Source organism: Pseudorasbora parva, chromosome 4, assembly GCF_024679245.1.
Source record: "Pseudorasbora parva isolate DD20220531a chromosome 4, ASM2467924v1, whole genome shotgun sequence".
NCBI lineage: Eukaryota > Metazoa > Chordata > Actinopteri > Cypriniformes > Gobionidae > Pseudorasbora > Pseudorasbora parva.
In genome coordinates this window covers 7235496-7250569 of record NC_090175.1, presented here as the reverse complement: position 1 = coordinate 7250569, position 15074 = coordinate 7235496, and the positions used below count along the sequence as shown (strand labels likewise).

Sequence of the window (15074 nt, the reverse complement as noted above, 5' to 3'; positions counted from 1 at the left end):
TGCCACGAGTGTCGGCTAGCAATTCTCAATACACTTCTAAGCTGTAAAAACCAAACTCTGGTTGGGCCAATCACATTGTGTATAGAGTCGGTGGGCGGGGCTTAATATAATGACTGCAGAGTTGCGCTTGCGTACTACTAGTAAACACAGTGGGTGGGACTTGTGCTATTTTGACTATTTTGCATTCCTGAGCAGTCGATTTTGAGACAGTGTTTCTGATTTATGGGGATAAAATAAATGGAGTAATTTTTATGATAATAGTTAATTTGATGAACAGGTGTGTGAATATGTTTGTCTCTACTCTTTCAACCCCTGCTTATCTTTATCTACTTATATCTACATGAGCTCTTTTTATTGTGTGTTTAAAGATTCATTGCTATTCTTCCATCATTATTTTTTTCAGCTATTACTAACATCAGCAACACCGATACAACAGTCAGACCGGAGACAACCTCATCTGGTAATGTAGTCTGATGTTTCCTCTGATGGATTGTGTTTTGGCTGAATGATTGAGATCTGTTGAAAAGGATGAGGTTGAAAGGGTACAGTGTTGAATTAAAACTACTCTTGTGTTCATACGGGAACCACCAGCAGCGTGTTAACCCCTTAAGGGTCAAAGTTTTCCAGCCACCACAGCTATGTAGGCTCCACATGGGTTAGCCCAGATTAAATGAACACTGCTCCGTGTACACACTACAAACTGTTAAATGTAACGCAGAGGCCCCGTCCACACATAGCCAGAGCTTTCTCAATCCAATCTTTTTTTTCTCCTTTTTTCAAGAAATATCTGCATTTGTGTGTATGCAGATATTTCTTGATGTTGATCACCAAAACCGACTCTAAACGATGTAGTATACATGCCAGGCCAGTGTGTGGCGCTGTAATTCTGTCACAGAAATACACTAAAAATGGAGAAGAAGAGTTATAGATAGAAGGGGTATAGCCAAGGGGGTAATCTAGCGCTCGGAAAGCGTTCCACCCATAGGGGCTGCCATTGCTAACCAAGCCATCACCTGCTGTTAGCATCCCTTTGACTCCCATTCATTTTTGAGTCACTTTGACAGTGAATAACTTTACATCTGAGACGTTTAAAGACTCCATTTGTCCATTGTTTATTTCTAAAGAAACACGACAATGCATAAAAGTCTCCGTTACCTTGTATCTTACACTATCGCCCCGTAGAAGCTGTTTTTGTAAAAATAGGCTAACGATTGCGTCATAACCAACGCGACTCTGTCGCACAGCAGATAAATTACCATATAGACAGGAGGAGACGCTCAGAAGAAATCTTTTACTGTCTATGAGACAGTCGGGGGGACGTGGAGACATACAGTCTGATAAAGTCAAGGGAGAAGAATGGGGAGAAGCCCATAATGAGGCAAAAGCAACGGGAGAAAATATTTAAACAACGTGATTCAGATTTCACATTCCACAACTATTAGAAGACCTACAGCTGTCAGACAGGAGGCTCACGTCTAGTGTTGTAGTTCTCGAGATCGGTCTTGGTCTCGCGACCACATTTTAAAGGTCTTGGTCTCCTCTTGGTATCGACCACATATTTACTCGGTCTCGTCTCGGTCTCGGGCGAAGATGACTTGGGATTTTGTCTCAAGACCGGTCAAGACCACACCTGAAGGCATATAAAGAGCAGAGAACTCCACCCCGTGCGCACTCTCTCTGTCTTCAAAATAAGCACCTTCTTAGCTCTCTCTCATATTTCACATATTAATCAAAATCAAAAGTTCAGAAGACCGAATCCATGTTGAACGTTGCGCATTCGGACAATTGTTTTGAATTATCGCTCGGTGTGAATTGCGCTCAAAAACGTTGATCTTCTCTGACCAGCTAAACAGCTGACATAAATCATACATTAAATAAACAGGAAACAATTTCTATCCAGGTATGAAGTGTTTTCTGTGTGACAAACCTTCCGCGATGTTCTGACAGCCGTGATTCGCACACAACGGGTCTGCTAATGTCCGATTCACGACCAAATGACTCATTTGAACCGAATCATTTTAACGACGGTAAAAAGAACTGATCTGTTCAACACTGAATTAAACGAATCAGTTTAATCATTTACTCAGAACACCTCAGAAATGAGAACACAATTGTGCTTACCCAATTTAGCAAGAGTGGAGAGTAAGAATTATTAGTTTTAACTATCCACAGTATTTCTGCTTATGTATGTTGAATGTGTAGTAAAATAAATAGTCTAAAATCATTTAGACTGGAGTGAGGTGAAAACAGAACAAAGTTGTTTGTTAGCTATCTGATCATTTTATTAAATTGAATATGGCAGAAAATTTGGCTATTTGTTAACTGTTAATGCTATTTCTAATATTTATATAATTATATACCAAAACAATTGAACCTGTTGAGCAAAGAATTCAGGTAAATTGAAAGATGTTGCCATTGAATGCATTTTGTGCTAAAGCAATGTTGATCCACAGTTAAGCTGTGATATAAAATTTTATTTTATTTTTTTTAAATGTGGCTATTTGTTAACTGTTAATGCTATTTCTAATATTTATATAATTATATACCAAAACAATTGAACCTGTTGGAACAAAAGAAACATCATCAAGAACCAAAAATTACTGTTGCAAAAAGAAAAAACCCTGCACATGTGAGATATTTGTTAAATCAAACTGTAGTTAATCAAAATAAAATGCAAGTACAGGGTTTATTTTCCTTGCTGTTGCACAATAAAGCTGCACAATAACATTTTCAAATTGTGAATGAAAAATATGTACATATATAAAATAATTTGCTTAAGCAGCATACTAATGCATATCTGTATGATACATATTCCACCTTCTGTTATTCACATTCATTTAAGACATAATGGACTTCGTCTGAGATAAGCATTTTTAGGGAACTTTGAGTTTTAAAATGGGCATGAGCGCTTTTCACAAAACAAACACACCCTCTGTCAGTGTCAGTTTGGTGTTTCTTTCCACCATAGACCGTAAACAATATGGACACGTCGTCTTCAGTGCCTCCCATTGACAAAAAGTTGTGTTATTTGCTTATAGAAGAAAAAGATTAATTCCCACAAAGCTGCAATGCCTTTTGATTATTTGATCAAAACTTCTCTCATGGTACACTTACACACCCACACATATGAGAGAAGTGCCAATCATATGCATATTCCACATTTTATCATAAGTGTGGGGACTTGTACTGGTCTTGGTCTTGACTCGGTCTCTGCCTGTCTTGGTCTTTGTCTTGACTCGGTCTCGGCCCTTCAAAGTCTTGGTCTTGTCTTGGTCTCGGTCTAGGTGGTCTTGACTACAACACTACTCACGTCACATCTACGTCGTCAAGCTCAGTCTGAGCCTGCGCAGTTCGCTCAGCCATCAGGAAGTGAGTGCTCCTTTACTGACATCACTTTCCGCCGTTGAAGTCAATGGGATAGCTCTGTCCATTTATTTTACTGTCTATGGGTATAGCAGTGGTAGGAGGTGATGCAAAATCTCATGATAAAATAAATACATAAATACAATTAATACATTTGCTACTTAACAGATGTTTATTACGCCCCAACCTGCCTTTACAATAATGTAGATACGGTAATTAAATGATGCAATATTGATGTGTGCATGCCCAGTGCCCATAGTTTCCTTTAGTCTTTCACCGTACCGGACGTAGTGTAATGACATCACCGTTTCCCAAAATATATGGATTGGCTGTACACACGAAAACGTAAGAATGTCATATTCAGATGAATCCACTTTGCGTTTACACACAAACTGACCAGCAAACGCAACTTTCGGATGCCATCTTTTTTCCCCAGCTCAACTGTCACTGAATGGAAAGCACAGGATTTAGTGGGGATATCAAAGGCAGCAAAGGATACATGTAAAATCTACATCTTAAAATCTGTTAATTCTCAATAAGAACAGTAGGCAAATTACATATATAAAGTCATATAGTCAGTCTTGTTAGAAAGATTTAATGTATTTTCAGTTGATTTCATCTAAGGCTGTGGCTGAAGTCAGTTGTAGTTCTTGTGTTTCTCTGTCCTTCAGTGTTTCTGCTTAGTATCATCCGATGTCTTCAATATTTAAACAACCATCACTCAATTCATCACCCAAGTATCTAACTCTAACACTGCTTCAGTGTTACTTTAACACCCTACTGGTGGTTCCAATATGGACACAGAGTTGTGTTAATTCAACACCGGGACATGTATTGTATATTTATATCTACTTGAGCTATTTTTATTGCGTTTGCTAGTTTATAAGTATTCATCAGTCGTTTTTTTATTATTTATTTTTTAAGTTGTTACTAACATCATCAGCACCGAAACAACAGTCACACAATCAGAGATGACTTCAGCAGGTAATGCAGTCTGATGTTTCCCAAGTTGCATTGTGTTTTGGCTGAGTGTTTGTGTATTGGTTCAATGGAACAGGGGTATTCCAGAAAGCAAAGGTTAACTTGCCATCACATATACCTTGAACTCTCGGTTGATTAACCCAAACCTTGCTTACTCAAGGTATGCTGGTTCCAAAAACAAGTTATTAAGTAAGTTCAGCCAACTCAGACAGTCTCAACAGACCAATGATTCTCTATAGGATGCTATAGCCCTATCCCAAATGGCACACTTCATGTGCACTTTTGGTGTTGTAGACTTACAATAACTGCTGCGTGTGTCTGTCCGTTAAGTCCACGAGACTGCAGGATGTCCTACTTGGACATTTAGGTCTCCGAATGGTGCTCGTGAGCGCCCACTTTGCAGCCGATATTTGCCCTTGATGCGCACTTCTGCCCAGTCCACACTGGTGCGGGTAACGCAGTGGACTTCTTTATGGCAATCAAAATTATGAATTATTTAAAACACGTCTGAATACCTCTTAAGCAAACTAACCCTGGATCACGAGCTGCTCCGGAGCAGGTTATGTTCCAGAGTTAGTTTGCTTAAGAGGTATTAAGATGTGTTTTAAATAATTAATAGAGCTATTAATATAACCAAATGTGTTTCAGTTATAAAATATACAATATTATATATTAATTCCAAAGAATTAGAATATTTTCAGTGAATAAAGATTACTTATTAAACTAAGACATTAAACACATTTTTGTATAAACACCAAATAGGTGGCACTGTGCACTAAGTAGGTTATGTAAATTGCCATTAAACAAAAGAAGAAGAATGAAGTAAATGCTGCACTTCCTCTTAGCTTCTGTGTCCATGGTGAATCATTGATTCGTCGCTCTGTTGAGAATGTCTTGTGTGTTAACCAGGAACATACTCTGAGTTGGCTGATCTTACTCCGGGACTTGTTTTTGGAACCAGCATACCTCGAGTAAGCAAAGATTGGGTTAATCAACTGAGAGTTTAAGGTATGTGTGACGGTTAGTTAACTTTGCTTTCTGAAATACACCTCTGATGTGTGAGTGTGTTTGTTTCTAGATAAAGATGAGCAGAGGTGGAAAGAATACTTTTATCAACATGAGCTCTGTTGCTGGTTTATTAGTATTCATCAGTCATAATTGTTTTCAGTTACTAACATCAGCAGCACCGATCCAACAGTCACACCAGAGACGACCTCAGCTGGTAATGTAGTTTGATGTTTCCCTGTGTTGGATTGTGCTTTGGCTGAGTGTTTGTGGATCTGTTGAATGGAACAGGTGTGTGAGTGTGTTTCTTTATCAAGATGAGCTTGATAAAGATGAGCAGAGATGGAAAGAGTACTTATATCTACATGAGCTCTTTTTTTATTGGGTGTTTAATTGCTGTTAATTTTCAGCTATTACTAACATCATCAGCACCGATACAACAGTCAGACCAGAGACAACCTCAGCTGGTAATGTAGTTTGATGTTTCCTCTGTGCACTCTTGCTCATATAATAGCAGTGAATGGTGACCACATTTGTAAAACACACAATTGTTATAAATAGTCAATTTATATAATAATGCATTTAATATAACACAGTCAACATTTTGAAAACCTCAAGAAATAGTCAAAATTATAAGGTGGCAGTTTTTGTTTCATTCAATTTGAGATGGCTTCTATAATCGACTGCATCATCATTATGGGAAATCAAAATTAATACACAAAACGTCATAAACACCAAAAGTATGCGTGTGTGACATGTCAAATTTGAGGTTGTCATCTTTTAATATGAATGGTCTTTTTTTTCGACAGCCACTTCCACAACATCTATCATTCTCACTACTACAGGTGAGCATATTTCTGTAATGAATGGATTTACATTTAATCATTTAGCAGACGCTTTTATCCAAAGCGACTTACAAAAAAGGGGAGAGCAATAGAAGCAACGAAACAAACAAGGCCAACAACCTGTAAGGGCTGTAAGAAGTCTCAGTTAATTGAGCACAGTACACAAACAAATTTTTGTTTGTTTTTTGTTTTTTTGTTTTTAACTCTAATGGAAAAATCTAATGGATAGTTAAGTGATATTCTTTATTGGTCAGGTGCAATTGGAAAAGATGTGTCTTAAGATGTTTTTAAAAAAATGGCTACAGACTCAGCAGCACGAATTGAGATTGGCAGTTCATTCCACCAGGTGGGAACGGTCCAGGAAAATGTCCGTGAGAGCGATTTCATGCCTCTTTGGGATGGAACCATGAGGCGTCACTCACTCGCAGAACGCAAGCTTCTGGAGGGTGTTTAAGTCTGAACAAGCGAGTTTAGCTATATTGGTGCAGAGCCAGTGGTTGTTTTGTTGGCGAGAACTAGTGCCTTGAATTTGATGCGAGCTGCCATTGACAACCAGTGCAGTCTGATGAAGAGAGGCGTAACATGAGCTCTCTTCGGCTCATTAAAGACCACTCTCGCCGCTGCATTCTGGATCAGCTGCAAGGGTTTAATAGTGCATGCTGGAAGCCCAGCCAGAAGAGCCAGAAGAGTCCAGTCTGGAGAGAACAAGAGCTTGAACCAGGAGTTGTGCAGCCTGTTCTGATAGGAAGGGTCTAATCTTTCTAATGCTGTATAAAGCAAATCTGCAGAACCGGGCTGTTGCAGTAATGTGGTCAGTAAAGTTTAACTGGTCATCAATCACAACTCCAAGGTTCCTGGCTGTCCTTGATGGAGTTATGGTTGATGAACCAAGCTGAATGGAGAAATTTTGATGAAGTGCTGGGTTGGTTGAGAAAACAAGTAATTCTGTCTTTGCGAGATTGAGTTGAAGGTGATGCTCCTTCATCCAGTCAGAAATGTCTTTCAGACAGGCAGCGATACGAACACTGACTGTAGGATCATCTGGTTGAAATGAGAAGTAGAGTTGAGTGTCATCAGCATAGCAGTGATAGGAGAAGATGTGTTTCTGAATGACAGAGCCTAATGATGACATGTAGATGGAGAAGAGAAGTGGTCCAAGCACTGAGCCCTGGGGAACCCCAGTACCTAGATGATGTGACTTAGACACTTCACCTCTCCATGACACCCTGTAGGACCTACCAGAGAGGTAAGACCTGAACCACTGGAGAGCAGTTCCTGAGATCCATCTCTTCTTAAGTGTTGACAGGAGGATCTGGTGGTTAACTATGTCAAAAGCAGCAGACAGATCCAGCAGGATGAGCACTGAGGATTTGGAAGCTGCTTTTGCCAGTCTCAGTGCCTCAGTTACTGAGAGCAAGGCAGTCTCAGTCGAATGGCCGCTTTTGAAGCCGGATTGGTTGTTGTCCAGGAGGTTGTTCTGTTCAAGAAACATAGAGAGTTGATTGAACACAACTCGCTCAAGTTTCTTTGCAATGAAAGGCAGAAGAGATACCGGTCTGTAGTTTTCTAAATGTGCTGGATTCAGAGAGGGTTTCTTAAGCAGTGGGGTGACCCGAGCCTGCTTAAATGCTGTGATAAAGGTCCCCGTGTGAAGAGAAGTGTTGTCAATGTGAGTGAGTGCAGGAGTGATTGAAGAAGAAATGGCCTGAAGGAGGTGAGTGGGAATAGGATCAAGTGGACAGGTAGTAGGGTGAATGGAAAGGATGAGTTTAGAAATATCTGCCTCGGAGAGCGAAGAAAAGGATGGAAGCGTGTTCATGTTAGTTGTTGAGATGTGAGTGTCATTTTGTGATGAGGAGAACCGGTTGCTGATGAGAGATGTTTTGTTTGTGAAAAATGATGCTGAATGATGAAAAGTCATCAGCTGTAAGAGTTGATGAAGGAGGGGGAGGAGGAGGACAAAGGAGAGAGGAGAATGATTTAAAGAGTTTGCGAGAGTCAGAGCAATTGTTGATTTTGTTGTGGTAGTATGTTGTTTTAGCAGTGGAGACATTTGTAGAGAAAGAAGAGAGAAGAGACTGATACAAGGTAAGGTCAGTATAGTTTTTAGATTTCTGCCATTTCCTCTCTGCCGCCCTGAGTCCAGAGCGATGTTCATGGAGAACATCAGACAGCCAGGGGGCAGATGGGGTGGGGCGGGCTGATCTGGATGAAAGGGGGCAAAAACTGTCTAAGGAGGATGTTAGAGTGGAGCAAAGTGTGGCAGTAGCACTGTTAGCATCCAATCAAATTTCCAATCATTTGAGATAAGCAAACCAGTACCCCCACCCGTCCCAATAGGCCGAGGGGTGTGTGAAAAAGTTAAATTGTTTGAGAGGGCTGCAGGAGTGGCAGTGTCCTCTGGTTTGATCCAGGTCTCAGTTAGGGCCATGAGGCTGAGCTTAGAATGAGTCCCAATAGATGAAATAAAGTCTGCTTTGTTTACAGCAGACTGGCAATTCCAGAGACCAATTGGAATAGAGAGTAAAGTAGCAGAGGATTCTGTAGACTGCGCAAATTATTAGGATTGCGGTGCCTCGGGCGTACAGAGCGTGATTTACGAGTGCTAGTAATAATAGTAGAAATTTGAAAGCACATGGTGAATACAGATCAGAGAAAAGGCCACATAGAAATAAGAAAAACTGAACACAAATAATGAAAAGGAAAATGATTCTCAAGTGCCTTGTCGGGGTCCTTGTTCGGGAGGAGTTGCACAGGGAAGAGTTGAAGTCTTTACACTCGTCGGGCTTCACACTGCCGCTTCCGTGGACTATCACGCTATTTATACTCACCTGAGTATCGTTATTGAAAGCAGCTGGGAACGCCCCCAACAAACGCGTTCACTCACAAACGTGGCAATGATCAAACAAATGCTAACTCCCACACACACACACACACCGCGAGAATACACCAAAACTAATAATACACACCACTGCACTACACAGACACACTTATCCAACAACAAATGAACAAACAATCAAATGAGAAGTTACAAACACTTACAGAGTAGTTGTCTATCAGTCAATCGATGCCTAGGGATGGCTGACGCGAATCTGACGTTTCAACGCTGTGTCGAGATCCCGAAGTGCAGATGTTTCGAAACTCTGCTCGGAGCTGTGATTCGGCACACCCATGTCACGTGACTACTACAGCTAAACGAATCGCGGAAGTGTTTCATCAGGTGCGCCTGTCGAAACTGCTTTGATTAAAAGGGGCGGGAACAAACCACACAGTCACACATCTGAATGAACCTCATTCCCCACAGTTTGAAAGTGAAGTTAATCCATATTCACCTCATGGGTTTTGTGAGAGAAGATATATTTTGTAATATAAGTGAGATTTATGGTGCCCTTTGGTTAGTTATATTTAGGCTAGATTTAAATGAGATTGACTAATAGGTATAGACAGCGACAGATAGTTAGGATAGATATAGGCTAGTGACACATTCATATAAGTTAAAATTATAGATATAGAAGATATTCTTAGGTGATATATATATATATGGAGTCTCCACATAAGAGATTTCACATAACAGACACTAGCCTACATCTGGTGTGGGAGCGTTTCAATTTGGAAACACCACATAAAGTGAGATGTGTGTATTGTGTATTGTATTGGCCCAGAATGCATGATCCATTAACTTAATTTTTCAGTAATTTCCCTCATTTGTATGTACTTGCTAAAAATATATATTTGTTCATGCCAGCAACAAGTGTCTACCACCTTGTGAGAGAATTTTTTCAAAAGCTGGAGAAATGTATATATGTATGTCGACTAAGTCCTTCACCAGCAGAGCAATTTATATTTTTGAATAAAAATGTTTTGTAACAAATGTCACATTGTGGTTTTATTTCTTTTAATAATCTTAATTTTTCATGACAAAAAAAAAACAAAAACAAAAGACTAAAGTTATTTACAATGAGGAGACTACAGGTTACAAAACCAAGTAGTTGTCAGCCAGATTAAAAAACGTTTTTAAAAAACGATTAAAAACGTGTTTTTTGTTTTGTTTTTAATATACAGTAGTAGATCACTGTCAAGGTTATTTCAGATCAATACACGCAAGTGACCACTAGATGGCATCATGGAGACAGGTGTCGGGTGTTGTTTCGAAGCTTCGGCACATTTGCTTAAATTGTTTCAGTACTTCACGAAGCCTCGGTCTGCCCATCACTATCGAAGCCTCACCTCTAGGATGAGATGGAATGGATGAATGGATCTTGTGCTTTTAGATACTAAAGTGCTTTACAGGATCAGGGGTTTCTCCTCAAGCGCCACCAGTGTGCAGTATCCACCTGGATCAGAGGTCTTCAACCCTGCTCCTGGGGACCCACTGTCCTGCAAAGTTTATTTACAACCTGCTTCAGCACACCTGCCTGTGTATTTTCAACAAGAGATCTTGATTAGCTTCAGCTGCTTTTAATTAGGGTTGGAGCTAAACTCTGCAGGACCTGGATGATGTGACTTCATTCACAGTGCAATGTTGGCAGTATGCTTGTTGCACATTAACTGTAGGTGGGGAGAAGAGTATAATGAAAGAGCCAATTCAAGGGTATTATTATGAGAATGTCTTTCAAAATAAGGCTTTCTAATAATTGACTTGAAGAACACAGTAATTCAGCATCTGAATCTGTTTTATATTGTTTCAGTTTCTTTAGAGTCAGTCGCTCCCACAACATCTACCAGTCCCACTACTGCAGGTGAGCATGATGCTGGACTGGAATGTGGCTTTCAAAAGAAGCTCCTTTAAATTAGTCTTCATGAAGAACACAGATGTTCAGTATCTGAGTCTGATTTAACAGGTTTTCCATTTGTTATTGTTTCAGTTCCTTTAGAGCCGGTCACTTCTACAACATCTACCAGTTCTTCTTCTACAGGTGAGGATATATCTAGACTGAATGTAGCCTAAGAAACCCTTTAATATGACACTTTTTTTAATGATGTTCTTGGAATATTTAGTGTAATATTGAAACACAGCACTCAATAATTAGTGTCTGCATGAAGAACAGTAATTTATCATCTGATTTATCATCTGTTATTGTTTAAGATCAGTTCAGTTCATTTATTTATGGAGTCACCGGACTGACCAAAGTGCTGTACAAGCATAAGCTAAATCAACATCTCACAATCTACAAGAACAGATTAAAAAAATAAATCAAAATAGTTAAAATGAATAAAATAAAAATGTACAACATATAGGGCAGAGACATTAGCACATATTAAAATCTAAAGAAAATCTAAAGTTTTCAGCAGAGATTTAAAAACTGACAAAGAAGGCACTGTTCTAGTTTGTGTTGGCAAGCTGTTCCACAATCTAGGCCTCACCACTGAAAAGGCTCTGTCTCCTCGATGTTTGAGCCTAGCACAAGGAACCATGAGTAAATTTAGATTTCTAGATCTTAGGTCGCGGGACGGATTATTGGGATGGAGCAGATCAGACAGGTAACTTGGAGCAAGATGATACAGACATTTGTAAACGACTAAGAGAATTGTATAGTCACTTCTGAATTTGACTGGTAGCCAATGGAGAGCTCGCAGGACGAGAGTGACATGATCACATTTTTTATTTTATTTTTATATTTGGCCGCAGCATTTTGGATCATTTGAAGACAAATGAACCAGGACTTTGAAATGCCACAGTATACTGAATTACAGTAACCCAAGTGAGATATTATAAATGCATGAGTTGCTGTCTCCGTGGATTTTTTGGGTACAAGATGTTTAATTTTGGTGAGAAGGCAGAGTTGGAAAAAAGAAGTGACAACAGAGGACACCTGTTTCTCTATAGTTGATCGCCTATCTAGGAAAACTCCCAGGTTTCGTGCACAACTTGTATTAAAAATCGATAAATCACCAAGGGTGGCTGTCATACTCAAATTTAGCTGATTAGCCAAAAACTATGACCTCTGTCTTTGAATCGTTCAATGTTAAAAAGTTACTTGCTAACCAAAGCTTTGCCTTATCGAGACAATTTATTAAAGATTTAAATCCAAGAAGTCAGCCATATAGATGGTTAACAGGGATGGAGCCAGGATGGTTCCTTGTCGTGCCCCAGTATTAATCATGATGGTATTGGAGACATTATTCTGCAGACACACATACTGTGGTCTGCATGACAGATAGTCCATTCACCACATGATCAGTGATGAATCCACTTACATTCTCCGCATCTTCTCACACCGCAAACAAGGCTGGAATGTATTGAAGGCACTTGAGAAATCAAAGAACGTGAACCTCATAGATGTATCAGGAGTGTCCAGGTGTGTATAGGTCCTCTGTAGCATGTTGGATATCATCTATGCTCATGTAGGGCTGATATGAAAACTGTAGAGGATCCATGTTGACATGCGAGTCTTTATGTAAGAAAGGACCTGTCTTTCAAACGTCTTCCTAATATGTGAGGTGAGCACTACAGCTCTATAATCATTGTACTCAGAGGGGTATTTCTTGGGAAAAGGGATCAGACCAGATGTTTTCCACAGATTAAACGGGTATGTGAAAATACCACACAGCTGTGTAGAGCAGGTCATCAGCAGTCTAGGCCTAATACCATCAGTCCCCACTGCTTTCCCTGGCTTCATTCTGTTCAGTCCCTTCTTAACATGAGATGGATGGAGTATTATAGACTGAGCTACAGATGGAGGAACAAGGGAAGAGAGCGAGGATTCTTGGGAATATATGTCATGAATGCGATGGTTGGGAGATGATGTCATGGATGGAATGATAGGAGGAACGGACACAGCACCAGGCAGCGGACTGTACGGGACAGGCTGGGTTATCAAATATATTAAAGAACCCGTTTGATTGTCAGTCAGGTTCTGGTCACTGTCCCGTTGCTAAAGCCCTTTCTGTTTCATTTTTTTTCTCTTTTTTTTCCATGCCAGCCCAGACCTGCTTCTCTCCGTTCTGCTGCAATTGCTGTTCTAATGTTGTGCCTGTCATCTGTGTATTTGCAGTGGCAGCCGCAATAACCAACAGCAGCATTGTCCCAGAGATGTCACAACAGAATAATATTTTCATGAGTCCCTTTATTGTGTGTTTGTTTATTTGTTGCTCTTCATTAGTCGTTCTTGTTTTCAGTTACTAACATCAGCAGCACCGATACAACAGTCAGACCAGAGACAACCTCAGCTGGTAATGTAGTTTGATGTTTCTTCTGTTCACTCTTGCTCATATAATGTCGATGAATGGTGACCACTTTTAAAACTTATGTAAAAATATCATAAAATAACCATTTACATATGTAACGGAGGCCAGCTAATAGTTGCTGTTTGAGTAAACCTCACTCCTCCGATCTCATGAGACGGTCTAGCAGCTGACACTAGAGGTTGCAGCCCCTTTTTTAATTGTCTTCTTTTTAATATTAATGGCCTTTTTTCAACAGTCACTTCCACAACATCCATCACTCCTACTACTACAGGTGAGCGTATTTTAAGGATGGATGGATACTAAAGTGCTTTACTTTTAGATAATAAAGTGCTTTAGAGGATCAGTGGTCTCTCCTAAACCGCCACCAGTGTGCAGGATCCACCTGGATGATGTGACTGCATCAACAGTACAACGTCACCAGTACACTCCCTGCACATTAACTATAGCTGGAGAGTAGAGTGATAGAGCCAATTCAACGGGATGATTATGAGAAGTCTTTCTAATAATTGACTTGAAGAACACAGTAATTCAGCATCTGAGTCTGTTCACATCTGTTTTTTATAGTTTCAGTTTCTTTAGAGTCAGTCGCTCCCACAACATCTACCAGTCCCACTACTGCAGGTGAGCATGATGCTGGACTGGAATGTGGCTTTCAAAAGAAGCTCCTTTAAATTAGTCTTCATGAAGAACACAGATGTTCAGTATCTGAGTCTGATTTAACAGGTTTTCCATTTGTTATTGTTTCAGTTCCTTTAGAGCCGGTCACTTCTACAACATCTACCAGTTCTTCTTTTACAGGTGAGGATAAATCTAGACTGAATGTAGCCTAAGAAACCCTTTAATATGACACTTTTTTTTAATGATGTTCTTGGAATATTTAGTGTAATATTGAAACACAGCACTCAATAATTAGTGTCTGCATGAAGAGCACAGTAATTCATCATCTGATTTATCATCTGTTATTGTTTAAGATCAGTTCAGTTCATTTATTTATGGAGTCACCGGACTGACCAAAGTGCTGTACAAGCATAAGCTAAATCAGCATCTCACAATCTACAAGAACAGATTAATTTTTTTTTTACAAAATACAGGGCAGAGACATTAGCACATATTAAAATCTAAAGAAAATCTAAAGTTTTCAGCAGAGATTTAAAAACTGACAAAGAAGGCACTGTTCTAGTTTGTGTTGGCAAGCTGTTCCACAATCTAGGCCTCACCACTGAAAAAGCTCTGTCTCCTCAATGTTTGAGCCTAGCACAAGGAACCGTGAGTGAATTTAGATTTCTAGATCTTAGGTTGCGGGCCGATTATTGGGATGTAGCAGATCAGACAGGTAACTTGGAGCAAGATGATACAGACATTTGTAAACAACTAAGAGAACTGTATAGTCACTTCTGAATTTGACTGGTAGCCAATGGAGAGCTCGCAGGAGGGGAGTGACATGGTCAAAAAAAAAAAAAAAAAAAAAATTATTGTTATTTGGCCGCAGCATTTTGGACCAATTGTAGACAAATGAACAAGGACTTTGAAATGCCACAGTATATTGAATTACAGTTATCCAAGTGAGATATTACAAATGCATGAATTGCTGTCTCCGTGGATTTTTTGGGCACAAGATGTTTAATTTTGTGAGAAGGCAGAGTTGGAAAAAAGAAGTGACAACAGAGGACACCTGTTTCTCTAGAGTTGATC

General features: G+C 39.7%; 1 protein-coding gene across 1 annotated transcript in view; it reads left to right on the top strand.

Moving 5' to 3' along the window:
* Positions 1 to 405: 405 nt before the first annotated feature.
* Positions 406 to 15074, top strand: part of LOC137073748 (adhesion G protein-coupled receptor L3-like) — a 47543-nt gene continuing 32874 nt past the window's right edge. The window contains exons 1-12 of the mRNA XM_067442457.1: positions 406 to 460; positions 4288 to 4347; positions 5513 to 5566; positions 5760 to 5816; positions 6159 to 6194; positions 10883 to 10933; positions 11060 to 11110; positions 13314 to 13367; positions 13618 to 13653; positions 13751 to 13835; positions 13947 to 14003; positions 14130 to 14180. Coding sequence (XP_067298558.1) covers positions 4335 to 4347; positions 5513 to 5566; positions 5760 to 5816; positions 6159 to 6194; positions 10883 to 10933; positions 11060 to 11110; positions 13314 to 13367; positions 13618 to 13653; positions 13751 to 13835; positions 13947 to 14003; positions 14130 to 14180 — 545 coding nt within the window. The 5' untranslated portion in view covers positions 406 to 460; positions 4288 to 4334. The remainder of the gene's footprint in view (positions 461 to 4287; positions 4348 to 5512; positions 5567 to 5759; positions 5817 to 6158; positions 6195 to 10882; positions 10934 to 11059; positions 11111 to 13313; positions 13368 to 13617; positions 13654 to 13750; positions 13836 to 13946; positions 14004 to 14129; positions 14181 to 15074) is intronic.